Source organism: Lepidochelys kempii, chromosome 11 (genome assembly GCF_965140285.1).
Source record: "Lepidochelys kempii isolate rLepKem1 chromosome 11, rLepKem1.hap1, whole genome shotgun sequence".
Taxonomy (NCBI): Eukaryota; Metazoa; Chordata; order Testudines; family Cheloniidae; genus Lepidochelys; species Lepidochelys kempii.
Genome location: NC_136390.1, coordinates 9365548 through 9387095, shown reverse-complemented (window position 1 = coordinate 9387095; position 21548 = coordinate 9365548). Strand labels below are relative to the sequence as shown.

General features: G+C 41.1%; 1 protein-coding gene across 1 annotated transcript in view; it reads left to right on the top strand.

Moving 5' to 3' along the window:
• CLASP1 (cytoplasmic linker associated protein 1) overlaps window positions 1-21211 on the top strand; it is a 267031-nt gene extending 245820 nt beyond the window's left edge. Inside the window, exons 37-40 of the mRNA XM_073305074.2 lie at window positions 1542-1670; window positions 9600-9806; window positions 16362-16478; window positions 17322-21211. Coding sequence (XP_073161175.1) covers window positions 1542-1670; window positions 9600-9806; window positions 16362-16478; window positions 17322-17408 — 540 coding nt within the window. The 3' untranslated portion in view covers window positions 17409-21211. The remainder of the gene's footprint in view (window positions 1-1541; window positions 1671-9599; window positions 9807-16361; window positions 16479-17321) is intronic.
• The last annotated feature ends 337 nt before the right edge of the window (window positions 21212-21548 follow it).

The window sequence follows — 21548 nt, the reverse complement described above, 5'->3', positions numbered from 1 at the left end:
AGTTGCCTTCAAATGCTTGACTTCTATTCCCAGAGTATTATGCCAGTAGCCGCCAAAAATAATAATAATAATAAAAACAGTGTTTTAATGGGGAAGAATGGCCTAGGCGTTAAACAGGCTAAAATGGCATACAATAGGAAATACAGATGTAGAACTACTGCAAAAGTTTTAATAGATGATAGTTGACAAGAAAGACTATTTATGGCCCAAATTTTCGTCACTTAGATCAGTGGTCTCCAAAGTGGGGTGCGTAAGACCATCCCTGGGGGTGCCCGGCAGAAGGAGCACTGCCAGCACGGCGGCAGGAGCGCTCCTGGACCTTTAATTCTTCAGCGGCATGCTGGCAGCTCGGCTCCCTCCGCTCCATCTTCGGCGGCATCCCTTCTTCTTCCTCTTCTTTTTTTTTTTTTTCCCCTAGAGCTGGCCCTGGGGGTGCGCGATCCAAAAAGTTTGGAGACCACTGACTTAGATGACTTCAGTCCCTAATTATGCCCACAAATTAGTGCCATAATCATCTAAGTGACGTTGATTACATTTGCAAATAATTCTGGATATATACTTGTTCACAGGATTGGGGGTGTTTTTATCCTGGTTCAGTACCACTGTATGCTTGTTGTGTTCAATAAGAAAACATCTGAAGTCTTTTTGAATCTGTTCCCTATTTGCAAAATGAAAATATAATTCTGAAGCAGAGTAGATGTTTACATTTTGACAATTATTAATTTACACGTCACTGTCTGTAGTGTCAGCTCTTGTTGTCATACATCTATCAGAAGATATGGTGATCTAAGCTGAGGACAACTAAATTGTGTTAGCATGTTAATCGTACAGGTGAATAGCAAAGAATCAGGATGTACTTTAATGGTTCAGTTTGGAATTAGTCCTCTGCTCAAATTATAGTTACTGTTTGCAATGGCTGCAATCCAAAAACTTGGTACAACAGTTCTATAACTCAGGCGGTTGTTCTAGTATTCCCACTAATCATGATCTTTTGTTGTAAATGGTCAGTGCATAAATCAGAGCTGTGGCTGTGTTAGCTGAATGCTTAGAGCCAGAAAAGTAATTTCCATAAAAGCCACAAAAACACGAAGTAGATTCATTGCATCTGTATATGAAACACTGTTTTGAACTGTCACTTTGAAGATGGATAGTGTGAAATCTGCAGAAGTCAGTAAAACAGGAAAGTAAGAACAAATATAATCTGAGCTTCATCATCAGCTCCCCATGATACAGGTTTACTGTTTTTCAGCACTAATTTATATTTCGCTGGAGTAAGATATTGGATTTAGCAAATGTTATATTTGTTCTGGTTCTTTCTCCATCAGTGAGAATGCACTTGTCTATATGAATCTTTGTACAGTGGGGAGAGCTCTGAACCAATTCTGCACTCAGTTGCATTGATTTTAATCCCTAGTCACTTCACTGGAATTTGTGGAGTGACTCGTGACTTATGTTTGTATAACTGCCAGCAGAATATGGCCAACGTTATCATTTTGAAGTTAAATTATTTTGTTTCCAACTTGTATTTCTCTTTGGTTAAGCATTCAATAAGAGCCCTGGCTTTAAGAGTATTGCGGGAGATCTTAAGAAATCAGCCAGCAAGGTTTAAAAACTATGCGGAGCTAACCATCATGAAAACACTGGAAGCACATAAGGATTCCCACAAAGAGGTAAGCGATCCATGCTATTTTAACTCTTAAAATAGAATAGGCACTGATCAAAAAAATGGGAGATGACATCGTCAGGGGTTATGAAGTAAACAGATTTGACCTATCTTGACCAAAAAAAACCCAACCCTTAATATTAAAGGTTTCTTAGTGTAGACAGCTTTTTAGCTGATTCTTGCTGCAATGGAAGGAAAACCTCTGGGACCCGGGACAGCATATCAACTGGATATGGAACTATATCGTATGTAGAGGCCAATTCCTGCAGTCAGCTTTACCTAATGGTAAAGTCCTCATTAATATCAATGGCAGGAAAGACATGCTCTTGATTACCGTGAAGAGCATGCTAACGGCAAAATCCAGCCTGTGTCTGTGCAGATTTGTAAGGACAGGGAAGGCAATAGTGAACGCACAGTCAGTGCACAAGCAGCCATTCTACATGATGGGGAGGGAAAGATGAACTTGGACCACAGCGTGGAAGAACTGGTGAATGGACAGCAAAAAATGGACAAAGAGGGCGTGACGTAGAAGGGGAAGTCACGAAGAGAACTGGTGAGTGCACATTCAGCCATGCCAAACATGTGCAGAAGTCCACAGCTTCCTCCTGCAGCGTCAGGTGCCCCACAGCATCCCAGCCATGCCCGGTGGGAGATTCTAAAAAATTAATCATGATTAATCGCACTTATAACAATAGAATACCAATTGAAATTTATTAAATATTTTGGATGTTTTTCTACATTTTCAGTATTGATTTCAATTACAACACAAAATACAAAGTTTACAGTGGTCACTTTATATTATTATTTTTGATTGCAAATATCTGTACTGTAAAAATGATAAAAAAAGAAATAGTATTTTTCAATTCACCTCATACAAGTACTGTAGTGCAATCTCTTTATCATGAAAGTGTAACTTACAAATCCAGATTTTTTTTGGTTACATAATTGCACTCAAAAACAAAACAGTTTAAAACTTTAGAGCCTACAAGTCCACTCAGTCCTACTTCTTATTCTGCCAATCACTAAGACAAACAAGTTTGTTTACGTTGACAGGAGATACTGCTACTTGCTTCTTATTCACAATGTCACCTGAAAGTGAGAACAGGCATTCTCATGGCACTTTTGTAGCCAGAGTTGAAAGATATTTACATGCCAGATATGATAAACATTTGTATGCCCTTTCATGCTTCGGCCACCATTCCAGAGGACATGCTTCCCTGCTGATGATGCTCGTTAAAAAAATAATGCATCAATTAAACTTGTGACTGTACTCCTTGGGGGAAGAATTATATGTCTCCTGCTCTGTTTTACCCGCATTCTGCATATATTTCATGTTTTTGTTTTTTTACAGTGCAAATATTTGTAATAAAAATAAATATAAAGTGAGCACTGCACACTTTGTATTCTATGTTGTAATTGAAATTAATATATTTGAAAATGTAGTAAACATCAAAAAATATTTAAAATAAATGGTATTCTATTGTTGTTTAACAGCACGATTAATCACGATTAATTTTTTTAATTGCTTGACAGCCCTAATTTTAATCCTTTAATAAATCAGCAATGCCATACTCTCCAGTCTCAGATTTAAAGTGTTTCCACACTGCTGTCATTTTCTATACAGAGTAATAAGTTGTAGTTGTAAATTGGTTTCCTGATAAAGCAGTCAGACAAAACATTTTGTTCTGAAGGAGTGCCTTTTATTAGCAGGTTTTTCCTGGTTACATATTTCTTAACTCACCTTGACTCAATGCCCTTGTATTTTTTTCCTTCTGAAACTCCTTCAAAAGTTCACACACAAATCTGCAATCTCAAGCAGCTCCCTTCTAGCTTTTTTCCTTCATCTTTAAAGCTTTTCCCTCCATGTGCAATTGACAGATTGTGTTGAAATAAAGTATAATGTTTAAAGTTTTATACTTCACACCCTCACATTTTTGCCTGTCTGTTGCATGCACTTGCGATGCCAAAGGGCTCTTTGGCTTTCATGAGCAGGCATTTCACGCACAAGTCTAGAAATTAACAGGTCATTTCAAGAGTGGAAGAAAGCACAGCCCTTTGGCTAAAGTGCTAGGCTGGGAATGAGGCATTTTCTACAGGAAGAGCAGTGTGGTCACAGCCACTGTACCATAGGCAGTTGACACCCATGCTGTACTCAGTATGACCTTGATCTACAGTTTTATGGACAGTACCTTTTTTAATAGACCTAGAAAGTAGACAGTATCTATAGACATCTGCAATACAGACCTTTGAATGACTGCTCAGATGCAGGATGCTGCAGACCACGTTCCCATAATGTTTAAAGGCAAATAATGGCTGCCCTGTATGAGTGCACTAGGTGGTGTCACTGTGGGTGGACTGGTTAGTGCTGTCAGAAGGACAGAATGTCCCACTGGGATGTCAGTAGGGTCCTGGCCCATGTGCAGCGGCTTCCTGGGTAAAGATACAGCTGGGGAAGTGTTCTAGGTAGCTTTACCTGTACCTTGAGGTTGCTGAATCAGTTAAATCTGTGAAACATTAACTGAGAGTCCATTTGAGTATGGCTCAGTTGGTCAAACTCTCACCCCTGGGCCAGAAGGTCATGAATTCCCGTCCCACACTGGAACTCCAGCTCCTACTTGGCACAGAATTTGCAGTGCAGGTCTGGGGGTGGGGTAGGACGTGCTGCACTTTGACACACTCCCAACTCAGTGAGAGGTTAAACTAAAGTTCCTTCTGCCTGTGTTTGCTGGCTGAGGTGAATGTTAAAGATTTGAGGGCATTTTAGGAGAGTAACTGAGAGGGAGAAGAGACTATCTCAATGGTCTGACTCTCATTCCCCTTCTCACTAAAACAGATTGTAGTGTTAAAGGCGATGTGAGTTATTGTTTAGCATGTTTTCCATGTTACTTTGGGGGTATGTGGAGTATGAAGGTTACCGCACAAAATCAAATCCTCTTCTATCCAGTGTGCTGTGTATACCATCCTTTCACTGATGCTAATTGTATTAGGAAGGTGTTAATGCTCATGCATGTGAAGCTCTGACTGCATTGGGAAGAGTCAGACATGGTTCTTGGAGATTCTCCATAAATTGCGGTCCATGCTGGGATGGTGTTGCTGCATTTCAGTGGTGGCTGGATTGAGCACTGCATATAGTTTCGGCATCCTTCTACGTATGTAAAGCACTTTGGGGTCTTTTGTAATGGAAGGTGCTATATAAATGGACAGTCTAGTGAGTCTGAACTATTGAAGTTCATGGGAAGTTACTTGCTCTATGAGTGACTAATCTGAAAAATCCGAGGAGAGAATATATTTGGAATTTTGGGTGGCGAATAATCAATATTGCTCAAGAGGGTGTTATCCTATCACGGTCAGGAGGGACTAAATTAGACCCAAGCCCACCTGAGACCGAGAGGGTTGAGTCATGTTCCAACCTGACCCAACCCTGACCCTTCCCCCAAAACCTGAGTCAGTGCTGCCACCACTTCCTGCCCTGGGGTGGGAGAGGAGGAAGGAGGGTGTCGGCCAGGAGCGCATGTGTACCCCCACAGTGGAATACAGGTAGGGACCACACATCTTGAAGAACTCCAGCTGCTATCCAAACCCACGCCCTGGACCTTCTGAAGCTCACCTATCAAAAGTTGTATTGCTGACTGTCAGTGCCAGAAAGTCATAGAGCTATAGAGAGTGGGGCCAGAGGGACCACCAGATCATATAGTCTGACGTCCTGCACGTCACAGGCCACCAACACCACCCAGCACCCACACCTTAAACCCAACAACTCAAATTAAACCCAACTATTATAGCCCTCAGAAAACTAAACTATTGTGTGCCACAGGCAGAAAACAGGAGGGACTGAGGTGCACCAGTGCCTGAGGCCCTTGCAGTGGGAAGGAATTGAATAAGTGAGATATACCCAGATACCAGCAAATAACCCACACCCTGTGCTGCAGAGAGAGGCAACTCCCCCGCACCTCTACCCCCAAGTCACTGCCAGTCTGGCCTGGGAGAAAATTCCTTCCCAATCCTACAAGTCTCATGGTGTGTACACACATCAGGCAGCCTGACGGTAAAAGCGTCCATGGAAGAATTGTGAAGGCTAGTAAAGCAGATAGCTCGTACTCCTATAAATGTAAAAAACGAAATTAACAGAATATTAAGGTTACAAAATGAAGCTCTCAAAAGTCATGAAATGACAACTTTAAGATTCCTTATTCAGCCTTGCCTCTGCCCCCTTGTATATGTACTACAGTACAGCGCTGCTCCAGTTGTAGCCATAATTATAATGAATTTAACGATAAGATTAGAGAAATTAGGCTTGATTCTGATTTTTACTTTACTCTTCTTTTATACCAGTTTAACTCCATTGACTTAAGTGGAGTCCCTGTTTTTTACACTGGTGTGAAATAATAATTAGACCCATTGCTACTTAATTGGAAAGAAATATTCAGGGCTTGACAAGCAATTGCTTTTAATTTAAATTAGCTTTTAGTGCTCACAGAATGATGTGGGCCATATTATTGTTGTGATTTTTACCACTTTTTGCTTAGAGTTAATGGAAAAGAACCATCTTTCTGTTCCCAATTATTTAAAATTAACTCATTTGTTCCAGTAAATTTACTCACCCATGACTAAGGAGAAATGTCATCTTCCATAACCAATACCATTGATGTGACATTGCTGTGGCCCATCATACACTTTAAGGCCAGAAGGGAACATCACGATCATCTCGTCTGACCTCTTGCATGTTGCAGGCCACAGAACCTCACCCGCCCATTCTTTGTTTCACACCAATAAAATAAACAGAGAAATATTCAATTATCTTGGGAAATGGTTACAAAACATCTTCATCAATTTAAAGGTCAGAAAAGGGAATATTTCTTGCTATTGATTTTCTCTTTGCTTTATCTCTGTAGAACTAAACCTACAGACCTATGAAGTTGATGAATACTTTACCTGTATAAGAGCTGTTAGATGTGTCTTTTCATATATATGAAAAGGAAATGGTCCAGTGCATGAAAGATAATATGTAAAGTTAATCTCATTGGTGGTTTAGAAGAAGAATTGTACTAAAGGCCCTAAATTATTAACTGGCATTTTATTACTTGAGATGCATCATGGTGGCATTTTGATGTAAGAATCATAGAATCATAGAATATCAGGGTTGGAAGGGACCTCAGGAGGTCAGCTAGTCCAACCCCCTGCTCAAAGCAGGACCGATCCCCAATTAAATCATCCCAGCCAGGGTTTTGTCAAGCCTGACCTTAAAAACTTCTAAGGAAGGAGATTCCACCACCTCCCTAGGTAACGCATTCCAGTGTTTCACCACCCTCCTAGTGAAAAAGTTTTTTTCCTAATATCCAACCTAAATCTCCCCCACTGCAACTTGAGACCATTACTCCTTATCCTGTCATCCGCTACCACTGAGAATAGTCTAGAACCATCCTCTCTGGAACCACCTCTCAGGTAGTTGAAAGCAGCTATCAAATCCCCCCTCATTCTTCTCTTCTGCAGGTGCCAATGTAGATGTAATGATGGAATAATTTGTCCTGCTGGATCAAAATAAGTTGACAGGAACTCTTAAGACACCCTGTCCCCTGCAGTGCCTTTCCAAAGTAACAGTGTGTGTGTGCGTGTGAGAGAGAGAACAAAATTGGTTTTTACTCGCTAAGGCGCCAATTCAGGAAAGCACTCAAGCACATGCTTAAATCCCATTGACATCAATTGAATTTCAGCAGGTTCTTGCAGTTAAACGTGTGCTTAAGTGCTTTGCTGAAGTGTGACCTGAATGCAGACACCATTTACTTGATATGCTCTCACAAGACTAGAAATCTTCCACTTACTCTAAACAGAAAATTAATTATGCAATTTTCCCTTCCCTTCGTGGTAGAAATTTAGTTCATGGAGAAGTGACCTGATAAAAATAACTAGCTACTGTCCAAGTAAATTAGGCCCACCCACTGGGAACTTTTAGGCAATGTTTTAAAAAAGTGGGTGTGTAGGTATAATTAAACTTGTTTCTATACCGGCTAATCTGACACTTTCTAGTTACGTACAGTATTAGAATGCCACAATTGTAGTCAATATCAATATTAATGTAAAATGCCAGTTAGAAAAAAATGAAAAAAAAAAATCAACCTCCATTGTGTGAAAACTCCTAAAGTACAAAAACAGCGGAATTTGTTTTCTAAAAGATGAACAAAAATTAATTCCCACAATTAAGATTTAGTTCAAAGGCAACTTTTCATGCTGAGTTTATAATGACAAAACCAATGGATCCTTCGTTGCCATTTTCATGTTTTGTGGAAAATTATAACCCTGTGACTATATTTCTTGAATGAATAATAATGTTAATGATTGTAGATCCCTTTCTAACTAAAAAAAATGGGCCCCAATCCTGCAGCATTATATGCATGTAAAACTTACATGTGCGAATAATGCATGTCTGAGGCCCAAGTCAATGTATTTTTTGGGAATGTTGTTAAATTCATGACTAGGCATTCAAACGTCCTCTTAATCCTAGTTGCATTTCCATGCAGGGGAAGAGCCATCAAAAGTGCCAGCACCAAGAAGTGAATTGCTTTTAAAGAAATGTCTCCAAATAGAGATCTCTTGAGAGCTTCTCATTTCATCGGCACAAGCAGTTTAATTCCTTTTCACCAAAGTCTTAGGCTATGTCTACCCTACATGCCTTAGGTCAAGTTACTGCGGGGTCTGCACTATGGGGGGTCAACGGGAGAAACTCTCCCGTTGATTTATCTTACTCTTCTCATTGGGGGTAGAGTACAGGGGTCGACTGGAGAGCGATCTGCTGTCAATTTGGCAAGTCTTCACTAGACCCACTAAATCGACTGCTGGTGGATCGATCCCAGCTGTAGTGTAGACATAGCCTTAGATTTTCCCATTCATAAATACTGATATTTCTCCCCCACCCTCAAAAACAATGTATAAACCCCACCATCCACCCCCCCCCCCCACCCACACAGTAATACACAGTAACACTAAGAAATCCTGGCTTCACATGCCTAGTGTGTGAAACTGTAAAGGAATTTACAAATAATTGTATATTGCTGCAGCATAAGAGCAGACATTGGGTATTCATTCACAGACCTTCTGAATGAAGTATCATAGTGTGAATTGATCCCTATGGAACTCTAACAAGTTGGCAGATTGCCCCTCTTTTTCTAAAACATTTTAAAGTTATGTTATGAAAGGTCCTAGATTGACAATGCCTCAGCCATAGAAAACAGCATGCAATCAGCAGCAGTGCAAGCTTCTTCCATGGTGCCTCACAAAGGTACCTGTACCCTGACAACACCAAAGGATGAGTAGTTCGGTATCTGAGATCAGTCCATCCTTGACTTCTTTGTGGAGACGGATAACAATGATGCAGTTTTGGGGAGACCGATGCAGCTTTCTGTGACTGATGTGCCCCACAAAGAATGGATTGAGGCTATGCATATTTAAATGAGACATCCAAGCAGCCCTCGGTAACAGTGAGAGTGACTAACCACTGGAACAAACTAGTAAGGGAAACGGTGGATTTTCCGTCTCTTGATGTATTCAGATCAAGACGGGAGGACTTTCTAAAGATGTCCTTTGGTCAAACAAGGTATTGGGATCAATCCCAGGGTCATTTGGTGCAATTCTGTGACCTGTGCTATGCAGGAAGCTATAGTAGAAGATCAAATGATCTCTTCTGCCCTTAAAATCTGTTGATCTGTGAACTAGTGGTAGTGTTTTTTAGTCACTTATTGGCCTGCTTGCAATAGATTTGTAGCTGGAAGCAAATGTTGCCAATTCCCTGAGTCCCCAGTCCTCAAGAATGCCTTTTGTACTTGTACGGGGTCTATTATAGAACAGCATCGGTGGAAGTTTCTTTGTGTTCACTGGCACGTGGAGGATTATTTTGCTTGTGAAGTGAGAGCCCATTAATGTTTTGTTTTGTTTTTTATTCCAGGTTGTCAGAGCTGCTGAGGAAGCTGCTTCCACCCTGGCCAGTTCCATACACCCTGAACAGTGCATCAAAGTGCTCTGCCCCATCATTCAAACTGCTGACTACCCCATTAATCTAGCTGCCATCAAAATGCAGACAAAAGTCATTGAAAGGATTTCAAAAGAATCTTTACATCAGCTCCTTCCTGATATCATCCCTGGATTGTTACAGGTATCTATTAGTATTAATCATCATCATTATGTTTATGTTTATTTTGATTGTGCCTAATGACCAACCAAGAATAAGTCCCTGTCGTGCTAGCAATGTACAAACACTCAGGGCAAAGTATCATTTCTTTCTTTCTAATGTCTGGTTAACAGAATATATGGGAGCTTCTGCAACCTGAATCTGGTGCATTTGGATTTAAATTTAAAGCAGATTTGTAGTTCTCTTTTTAGTCTTTATCATTGTCTTCATACTTTAGTCTAAGGAATGGGAAAATCCAATTCTTCAGTTCAAATTCTATCCTTGGAAACATGTGCATGGCTCCCAATGAAATTAATGGCAGTCAAGCCCCACGCATAACCAGGGGCAGGATTTAGCTCCTGTCTCATACAGGCTCTGTACATTCTAAACAGTGACCCTCACATAGGTAGATCAGAGGTTCTTCTGTCATTCTGCTGAATCACTCAGGACTCGGCTGTAAGCCTGTGTCGGATTCCAAGTAGGCTATGAAGCCCTCCTCACTTCCTAGCACCCTGAACTTTACGACCAATTCATATTTGGACACCTATCATAACCAAATAGAAGCTGGGTGGGGTACAGGTGTTTTTTGCCAACACTAAGGCAGGGCATTTATTTTACAATATTTGTGGTTTTCACTTTCACTGGTGACTGTGTGGGAGTGGTAATTTATTTCTCTGCCCACACACCAGGCAGGCAGCAGTGCTGGGCACTGTGGTTATCCTATAAAGGAGAAAGATAGAAATCCAGGGAAAGAGTAAGATAGGATGACATCTGAGAGTCACAAGGATGACTATGGAAAGAAATACATTCTTGTGGGGGGTTAGGCCTGTAAGTTCCCACAATGTCCTTTACACAGAGAATAAGCATAAGAAATGTCTCAAGAAGCTGAAAATAACATTTAATTCCTCTTCAACCTCAAGAGGATTAGAGTGATGTCAGAGCTTTACCCTATGCTATCCTTCCGACACCATTTTTACCATTGCCTGAGCCCCAGCAGTGTTGCCAACTCTTGCAATAGTTGCTGTTTTTTTAAAGCCCCACCTCCTGGAGTCAGGTGATCGCAGGAGAATCTTAGTTTTCATTTTAAAAATGTTTCTAGCACTCGTTGTGGAGAAGCTTGAAAAGTGACCTGAATGTACCCAAAAGGCATAAAAACTGTAAGGCAAATAAAAAATTATTATTTTTATTTATTATTTTTTGTAATCTCATCATTTTTAAGCCAGTCTCATGTTTTTTTGGAGACTGACTCATGATTTTTAAACTCTTAGTGTTGACAGTGACCTTCTTACCACCTTAGAAATCTACCCTGATCATGCAGATCCTTTTCTCATATTTCTCAAACCACTTTGGGATCCTTCGGGATGGAAGATGTTACATGAACAGAAAGTCATTGTTGCAGTCATTCAGTCGGATAATGTTGGTGCAGTGCTTTAAAGATAACAATGTCAAGTATACTAATAATCAGTATACCACAGTGAAATGTGTGGGAATAGCTCAGCTACAATGACTGTGATCCCTACATCCTAAAAAGCAGAATTAGTTTGAAGGTACATTCATGGGATCTGTTTCCTTTTCAAGTTGCTGGAGAAGGATCTTGCTGTACAAGGCCAGGGTCAGGTTATGGCCTAAAGGCACACCCCTATGGGTTACAGCAGGAGTTCCTCAGGCAGAATTCCAGCGGACTTAGTCACTATTCCTGGGTCTCCGAGGAAGCACACATGCCAATGGCAGTGCTGCCACTGTGTAAATGGAAGCCGCATGCATTTCTGCTGGGCACTGCCAGCTCTCCCCTGTGGGGCAGTGGTCACTCCACAGCGGCCTTGCAGCTGACCCCTGTGCAGGGCATTAGTGAGGGAAAGGCTCTTTGCACTTCCTTTCTCCCCCATTTTGTGCACCCCTGAAAGGCCAGCCAGAATCTGACACTGAGGCCAGAAAAGGTTAGCTGGCACAGATATACCAGCATAGCTCTAATGGCAAACCTTCCTAGTGTTGACACAGCTTATACTGGCAAAAAAAGTGCTTTTGCCGTTATAGCTTCTACCAGTTTCTCAAGTGAAATAAGATCATCTGTCCAAAGCACTTTTGTGACAGTGTAACCGTATCTACACTGGGGTTTTGTCAGAAGAGAAATGTTACCAGAAAATCACCCTCCTAACTGACATTGCTACGTTGGAAACAGTTTCTAGTGGAGACCTGTTCTTACTCTGAATAGAGTAATGAACCATGACTTTTCAGGATAAACGTAAATTACGGTATCGAGGTTCTCCTCCTCTTGTTCTCTTCGAACAGAAGTGCTGTTGGAACACGTAGTGTAAATACTTAAGTGCAGCTAAGGTTATTCTTGATGTCAGAGCATGTTGTGAAAATGAGACTGCAGAGCCCTGTCTCTCTCTCGATTCGTGTCCTCTGAGATATTTTGTGGCTTTCGTTTTTCTAGTAAATTTCAGTCATAGAGCCAGTGAACTCCCTCCTGGCTTTCAGTGACTGATTCACCCTGCACTAATGTGTACAGAACCCAAACATTTTTTCCAAGGTAGCGCCTGCGCTCCTCCTCCAATCAATCAATCAATCAATCGTCTTGTCAGTTTTCCCACAGTCTCATGAGGTGAAGGCTTCCGACATCACTGTTACATTTGAAAAAGGTCTCTTAGCTGTTACCTGGAATAGGCAAAAGGCTCTTGTCTCATGTCATTCATCAGTACAACTTCATTGTACAGAGCTTCCTTCATGCACATGTTATCTGAAAAACAATTCACAAAGCTTAAATACAGCTACAACATTGAAATTAGGAAAGAAATGGCGTGGAGAAGTGTCAAAAGGGGATTTCAGATGAGACCAGAAGGAATAGAGAATTGACGAGGCAGGAACAGAGACACCCTGAGCATTTCTCTTTTTGTAAGGAGAGACACAACTAAAGTTCAAAAGGATTCTTCTGTCTGAAAAAACAGCCATGTATTTCAGGCTGGGGTCAGCCTTGGGCTGGGGGCGCACAAAGACCAACTACTGTCACTTGCCTCAGTATGGTTCCTGATCTTCTCTCCAGTGCCACATAGTGCTGCAGTTTTGTTATCGTCACTTACCTATGGAATAAAAATTAAAATAAAATAAAAGGAATAAACATAAAGGTCAGTGTATGGGAGGTATGGCGATAGAAGATTCAATTCAGTGAATGTTATCTTGGGCTGTGTTCAATTAGATATGCCTTTTTTTAGTCTGGGTGTCAATATTTTTGGCCTTTTTCTGTCTAACTGCTAGACCAACTGGGTAATATATTTTCCATTCAGCAAGATCATCTGGGATAGAGGATTCTTTAAACGTCCTTTTGGAACAAGTTGAGATGCAATCTCAACAGTCTTTACTCAGGCAGAATTCCCACTGAGGTAATGAGATGTATTCTGGAGCAAGGGCTGCATATAATAACCATTGCAGAATGAGCCCTCACATTTAGTGGTCGGCCAGCTCCAGTTTACATGCTAGTCTTTGGCCACGTTTTATTCATTTCCACCTTTCATTGCAAATAACCACATTATAAACACTAAACTGTAACTCCACCCTGGAACAGATTCATCCCTGGTTTAACTTACCTAGTTTCAGTGGGGTTGCACTAAAGATAAGTTAGGCCTTTTGTCTACTGGGCAATCAAATACATACTTAGGTTTTACTTACCCATTTTTTTTTTTTGTCCGTTCCCTCTACTATCATTAAGGTAACAAAAAGATCATGTAATTTATGATTAATGATTAAAATCATTCAAGATTGTTTCACCAGATAAATTATTTCAGACTTTTCAAAATATTACAAAATGAAATCACACACAGTCGTCTTCTGTGTCTGGCTACAAAGTTCAACTTGTTATCCAGCATCTTGAATGTGTCTGGTGTGTGATGTTTTGGATAATTTTCATTGTAATTAATAAATACAGACACACAACACTAACAAGAAATTTTGGATAATGAAAGTTGCCAAAGGCCTCGTCTGCGCATAAAAGTTGTACTGCTATCCCAGTAATATTTGTACTGCTATACCAGTATAGTTACAGCAGTACAACCCCACTAATGTAGATGTGGTTATACAGGTAAAAAGATTCCTTTGAGTATGTGTGCACGGCAATGGGATTGCAGCGTGGATAGACATACCCGTACCAGCTTTAATCTAGCTAGCCCAGGTAAGAATAACAGTAGAGATACAGGTTTCAGAGTAGCAGCCATGTTAGTCTGTATTCGCAAAAAGAAAAGGAGTACTTGTGGCACCTTAGAGACTAACCAATTTATTTGAGCATAAGCTTTCGTGAACTACAGCTCACTTCATCAGATGCATGAGATACAGTGGCACAGACCCTAGCAGAGGCTAGGAACTCAAGTCTGTACCTAGGACTCCAAGTGGGCTCATACATGGGGCTGCTCCTTCACCGTTCTTTTTAGCCATGCCAGCTAGATCAAAGCCAGCACAGACATGCCTACCCAAGCTGCAGTTGCACCTCTGGTTGCAGTGTAGACATACGCTAGTCCATGTCTACATGGGGACTCCTGGGAAGGTTCAAGTGAATCAAGCAAAGGTGTGAAGTTAATGTGCACATAAGCTAAAGCATGTTAAGCAGCCCCCCATGCTGTCACTCAGGAGTAAAGTGGCTGCAGTTCGCTGTAATTTAATCCTCCTGAGGCAAACTATTTTATTCCCGGGTGAGAGCATCCAGACTGGGTTTAACATGCTTTAACTTACGCGCATTAACTTCCACATCTTCACTTCGTTTGCCTTAACTCTTCTGGGTGTCCCCATGTAGACAAGTCCCTGTGGTGGTACAGCTATTTCTATTGGGAAGGGGGACAAGCTATACCAGTATAAGCACCTTTATACTGCAATAAGTGAGTCCACACTAGGGGTTATAGCAATGTAACTATGGCAGTAGAAAACACCACCCTGTCCAAAATCATTAAACTGGTATAAAAACTGTGTGTAGACAGTGATACAATGGCAGTATGTGCCTTCAGAATGGGAAATACCCGTACATTTAACTCCTGTGGATGGTAAATGTCCAGTTTGTAATGGCATCTCAGGTAATAAGAACACCTTTATTATCATTATTAATATTACACATTTTAATAGTAATACATTACATATTTTTAACATTTATATTGTATTAGCTGACCACTTCTGGGGCCCATTGTGTTAGGCGCTATAAAATCACATAGTGGGAGACCGCTCCTGTCCTCTAGAGCTGAACAGACAAGACAGTAAAATGGTGGGAGGGGAAGTGATTTGCCCTAGATCACACAGCAGGGCCAGGACTTGCTGTCGTGAGACCCAGATCAGTACCTATCTGCTCTAGAAGTGCAAACTGTTATGCGCTTCAGAACAGTTGGTGGAGGGGGAGGGTTATTTACAAATTAATAACAAGATTTAGCTTCCTTTCTCCCCTAAAATGTGAAACGACATGTCAGGGGTAGCGTGCAGTCCACCAAAGTGGCTGTGTATGTGTTACTCATTGCTGTTCATTGACCAATGATCACTTGAGTGCAGAACTAGCATCACAAGCCATAGAGCTGCAATGGCTTGATGGATAGTCTGAGGTCTCTCCCATGTTTGGACATGTGGCTCGCTAGACCCAAGGAGCACATGATGTACTTTCTCAAAGAAGTTCCTGCCTGAAGTTGATCAGAAAGTGTATTGTAATGTAGGTCATCTGAACAGCTGGGCCTGGCAGATATGCACAGGACATAGCCTAGTGTAGTATTCTTTTCCTATTTCAAAATAAATCTGACATGCATAAACGAATTATCTTAAAAAAAATCTTTCATTGTTTGTAGTGTCGTAGCCGTGTTGGTCCCAGACTATAATAGAGACAAGGTGATTGAGAGAATATCTTTTATTGGACCATCTTCTGTTGTCTCTTTCACCAACATCTCACCCACCTTGTCTGTCTTAAAAAGACATGACAGTAGTACACAATAGTAATAATTTGCACTTCGATGCCATGGTGGTTTGAGTGCTACAAACAAACAGAGAGATTCCATTTGAGTATTCTAATGCACTTCACAAAACAGCCTTTGGGTCCGATCCTGCCAAACTCATGCCCAGCAGGGACTTTATTACTTTCCCATATCAAGTTTTTAAGGTCTGATCCAAAGCCCATTGAAGTCAATGGAAAGACTTAGGCACTGTATTAGCCAAATTCTTCCTTCCGCTACGAACTTACAACCCAACGGGCATCAATGGGAGTTTCTTCTATATTTGTGAGGGTAGAACTGAGCCCTCAGTGTTAGTTTAATCCCTTTATGGATCCAGAGCTCACTATGAAACTTCATCACTGATGATAGCAGTAGAAAGAACTCAGATCCAGCAAAATACACCACTGAAGGTACAGTTCCTCCCAAGCCTAATCTAGAGCCCATTACACTCAGTGAGGGTCTTTCTGTTGACTTTGGATCAGGCCCTATGGCCAAGCATAAGAAAAGTGTTTACCAGCCCATTAGTAAACTGATTGGAAAAGATCTTGGAAAGTGACCTTTGATTTGTACGACCTTTTTGTTTCTTCTGGTCTAGGGCTACGATAATACAGAGAGCAGCGTTCGCAAAGCCAGTGTGTTTTGCCTAGTGGCAATTTATTCAGTAATTGGAGAAGAACTGAAACCTCATCTTGCACAGCTCACAGGAAGCAAGGTATCTGCACAATGTTACAGCCTTTTGAATATTTTCTGCTAGGTAACTGAACAGTGTGTGCTCTCAGCAACTGAAGGCTTGTCTTCATTGCAGGCTTAGTTCTCTTGAGTTCACTCCTCTCTAGTTTAGCCTTGCCTGATTTAGAGCAGCCACACTGCAAAACAACACTTGAGCAGCACAGTGTGTTTGGATTAGCAGCAATGAGTAACTGAGACCTTACTGGCTTGAGCATTGGCAACACTCAAGCTTCAATCCATGTTTGTGTAAGCACAGGAGTCAGATTAGGGACAACACTCGTGATAGCTTGAGCTAACTGGGCAGGGAAGACAACCCCTCAATCCAGCACTGTCCTACCTAGAAGAACTAAGTGGCTACACCACATGTCCCTGCTGGCTTGTGTCTTCACTGACTGTGTGGAATCCAGAACATTTCATAATATATAGGCTACGGCCCTGCAGTCTGTTCTGTGTGAGTGGATCCCTGCATCTCTAGAGAGCAACAGGTAGGACCCCTACCCACACAGATTGGAGCCCTGAAAAATGCCAACAATGAATGTAAAAATCCAGGCCTCACTGAAGTGGGAGTTTTGCCATGCACTGCAATGGAGACAGGATTTCTCCCCAGATATTTTCCTGCTATGACATTTTTTTTTATTTTAGTAACTATCTGTTTTCATGTTATCACCGGATTTATACTCTCATCCTTCATGGGCAGATCCCTGCCCCACACAGAACTCACTGCAGGATCCACATTTAAGGGTTTTGCCCTAATATTTCCAGTGAACTTTTGCTGTTTTTCTTTTCTGGATTATTTGATCTTCTCCTAACTTCTTTTATCTTCCAGATGAAGCTACTAAACTTGTACATAAAGAGGGCCCAGACCACCAATAGTAACAGCAGCTCATCTTCAGATGTCTCAACGCACAGTTAATGGAGATATCTGGACATGTGTGTAGACTTAGAAGCAATCAGCGGTGCCTCTCAGAGACCTTTCTGCTACCCTTTCTTCATTGGCACGTCCCATCAGCTAAAGGAGGCCATGCAGATATTTATTGCAATCAGTATTTTAGTCCTTTAAAGCTTTTATGTAGACTCTTATTGGTACTGAATGTAAAGGAAGCAAGGCCTGTGTTGCAGTCCCCATTTAAGAAAAAACAACCATAGAAAGCCATACTTAAACATATTGGTATAGCCAGCTGAAATCTTTACCATATGTTTAGGTTGCAGTGTTTCAAAACTGAGTTCAAATAACATGTTCATGCTTAAAAGTTAAATGAATCCTTTTTTAAGTTAATTTGACACAAAGTTTTGGTTTTTAATATGTTAATTACCTGCTGTATAAACAATTTTTCCTCTGGGTGTAACCATTTTGGCTAGACCCTTCACCTCACAAGTGCTGTGGTGTGTCCCCATTTTATAACTCTGATCTGAAACTCGCCTAAACTGCAAGATCTTGATGATGAAATCTTTGCAAATATTGCCATGCTTCTGGCTTTTAACTCTTTAAGACAGATAGGTACCTTTAATGAGAGATAAAGCTCCAGATTTCCATATGGGCTAAGAATTTCTCTGTAGCTTTTCCTCACCCGCCAGTATTGTCTAACAAGAGCAGCCTGGGTCTCCCGACTTTAACTAACAGTGTTAACATCAGCCCTGCCTTCCACCTTCTTCCATTGCTCAGAAGACCCTGGGGCTTAATTTTAAAGGCAGGATAGTGGGTTTGTCATCAGGACTGCACAGTGGAGACTTGCTAAAGTCTGTGAAACTAGCCGAGAAATCTTTATTTTTGTTGAAGTCTGTTCTGAAAGGATCTGATCTACAACTCTGGTTTGACACCTCTGGTGATGGATAATGAATAGCCGTAATTACCATGGGCCATTCCCCTCCACACTTCTGAACCTCATTTGGCTCAGGAAATGTAAAGGAGAAGTCTTAACCGGACAAAATATTCCTGTAAATTTAAACTTGCTATGGGGCTTGGCCCTAGTATTTAATAAGACAACACCCCCATCTCCTCACACCCGCACACGACCTTGTGCCTAAAAAGCCTGCAATGTAGTTAACCAGCATTTTAACCTCTTCCTCACCGACAGAACCAGAGTACAATCCTGCAAGGCACTTAGCACCTCTGGATAGGTGTTGAGTGCCCTCAGCTGGCATTGGCTTCAGTGGAGATGGTGTCGCTCAGCCCATCCAGGATCAGGCCCCTGTAATAGGGAAGGCTGGGGCAATTCTTTAATGGACTGATCAGCAAGGGGAAAACTTAGAACCAACCCAGCCCCAGTCCAATATACCACATCAGCGTTCTTTACTTGGGTCCCTGCTGTTTGCATGTTGGCCATGCAGAGGGGCGCTCCCAAGCGCTGCACATCCCCTGCAGAGCATCATGGAATCCACGTAGACACCCACCCAGGGAAGGCTAATGCCATGTTGACTCAATGTCCCCCAATCAGTTTGTTGAAAAACCTGATTCTGAGAGGTGCTGAGTGGCCTTCAGCTCTCATTGAAATCAATAACAGTTAAGGCTGCCTCAGGACCCAGCAGAATCAGGCCCCAAAGCAGCAGGTTTTTCAGCCTCTTTCATCCCTTGTGTGACAAAGTGGAAGGGACAGTCCGGCTCCTGGATTTTTCAGGATGGGCCTGATCCTACATTGGCTGCAGGATCAGGCCATTTGTCTGGTGCTCTTCCTGCATGTAACTCCATCATAAGATCATAAGGATCTTTACTAGCCTGTATTGTGGTGTTTCCCCAAAGACTCACCGCAGACTCGAAAATGCCTTCATTGGAGGGAGGCTGTTATAACCTGTGCTAGCCATTAAAATCCAATTTCCCTTCGCGTGGGCCATTCACTTTCACCCCTTCTCAAGACGCTTGCTAGAGGTTTTCTTCTTCTTTTTTAAATTCTTGTTGTGGATGATTTGAATTATTTTAGTTTAATGTGAATTAATTTTCCCTTTTGAGGAAATACTCAATCAGTATGTTGGCAGCAATGAGCTGTCGTGTTTGAATTTTTAGGGAGTTTTATTTTCAAACTGCTTTCCTAACAGTCAGTATTTTAAAAGTCTCTTTTCCCATCTCAGTTCAGCGTCTTCTGAGGTCCATACCCCAGAAGGGGAATGCAATGTCTGCGTAATTGACTGTGTTGCATGCTTAGTCCTTTCAACTGTCTGACATATCTTGTTCCATCCCGGTTTGCTTTTTGTTTGTTTGAATGGCACACTGTAGCAGATCTCTGAGAATTGAATTCCTTCTGAAATGATTTTATATATTTTATAAAATACTGTTAGTATGCACTGAGTGAATGCACTGTAATGTCCATAAACTGACCTACTGCATATGCTGACACTACAGTACGAATTAACAACTCGTCTCTTAGAAATACATGTGAAATATGTTGCTGCTGCTGCTTTGAGACTTCACTGATGAGCTTGTATTTCCAGATGTTATTAGCATAATTGGGGCTGCAAATCACAGAACCAGGCCTTACTTTCTTAATCAGATACTGTTTTGTTTATCAACAGATGCTCATTAATGTGATACTTCGTTTCATTACACAAGTCAATCAAAGACTGTTCATCCTTTGAGTACTCTAGATGTCTGTTATACCCATATATAGTAGGAGGCATTCTGCTTAGATTATTTATAAATTCATTTGCGAATAATGTACATAGTAAGGTTGGTTTAGAGTTTTGAACATGACCTGGTTTTCCTTTGAAATACTCAAAGGGCTAGCTGTGAATGTCACTTGTATGATCTCCAGTGTTCTGCATTCTAAAAGCTGTTCAATCATATTTTCTTTCGCAAGCATAAAGGTCTCTCTGGCTACAAATCTGACAATTTCCGGGCACCTTTGCAGAGAAGGATCTGCATGTTGGCAAAACATCACTGCGACACTGAGGCAGGTGTTAATGTTTTCCCAGCAGTAGCCACCTACAACAGCTGCCTTTTTCTTGCTGCCCATTATACGGGGCTTCAGTTTTTGGTATCTTACAAGAAAAAGGTTTCTTTGATTTGCCCACCATGCTTATAAAGTCTGACTGTGAGGAACTGTGAAAAGACCAGCACCCTGTGGTTGTGGGGTTGCTTAAATCTCAGACAAGGATGGCCATTCTATCATTGGTTGTACCAGTGCTCCGTGGGCATGAGCAAATCAATTGATACATCCCCCTCACAGTTTTAAGTACTGTAGTTCTCTCATGTAGTGCAGAATTATTGAGGCATGTGGCTTTCTTAAGGTACACTATGTGTGCTTGCCTGGATGACAAGACAAGACTTCTTTTCTATTGCTTATTACTAGCTTACCAATAACCTGTATAAGTAACGTAACTCGCATCTTTGTCATCTAAATCTTTTCCCCCTCCTCATCCCTTTATTTATCAAGCATAATATGACATATTAAGGGACAGAAAATAAAACTCTGTAGAATACAGCAGGACTTTGCTAACAATAATGTTTTAAATGGGAAGTAAAAACTGCTCTGAAAAATGTCAGCCATAAGAAATGATTTTGTTGGCACCGTGTTCATGCGCATGTGTTTTTTTTTTTTCTTTTTTTCCTTCTTTTTTTGGCTTTTGTCATGTTACATCCATATCTGTATTTATATCTTCTTTGTTTAACTTTTGAGTGTATCATGGCAAATGTACAGACGTTTTTTGTTAACATTTATGTGATAGAATTTGCTAAAAAAAAAAATAAAAATAAAACCTTTTGAGTTTGCCCTAGAATAAATTAAACTTAAGTTTAATTTCCTGCTGATCCATCTTTAAATTACTGTTTGATACCTACATCTCATATCTGTGCATTCAGATGGATAGACTGAAAGCTTTTAACTTTCCTTTGATAACAGCAAATGTTGATATTATTTATATAGCAACATCCCCACGCTAGGCATTTTACAGACAAATACTGTGACAGAGCCTCTGCCCCATAGATCTTACAATTGCAGAGCTTGGACCCAATTCCGAAGGATTGTGGGATATTGCCTGGCAACTGTCCATCTCGAAGGACGACGGTATAAGTGCTGAAGCAGTTCGGGAGCCGTGTTGTAGCATCGCAAGTGACTAAAAAGTC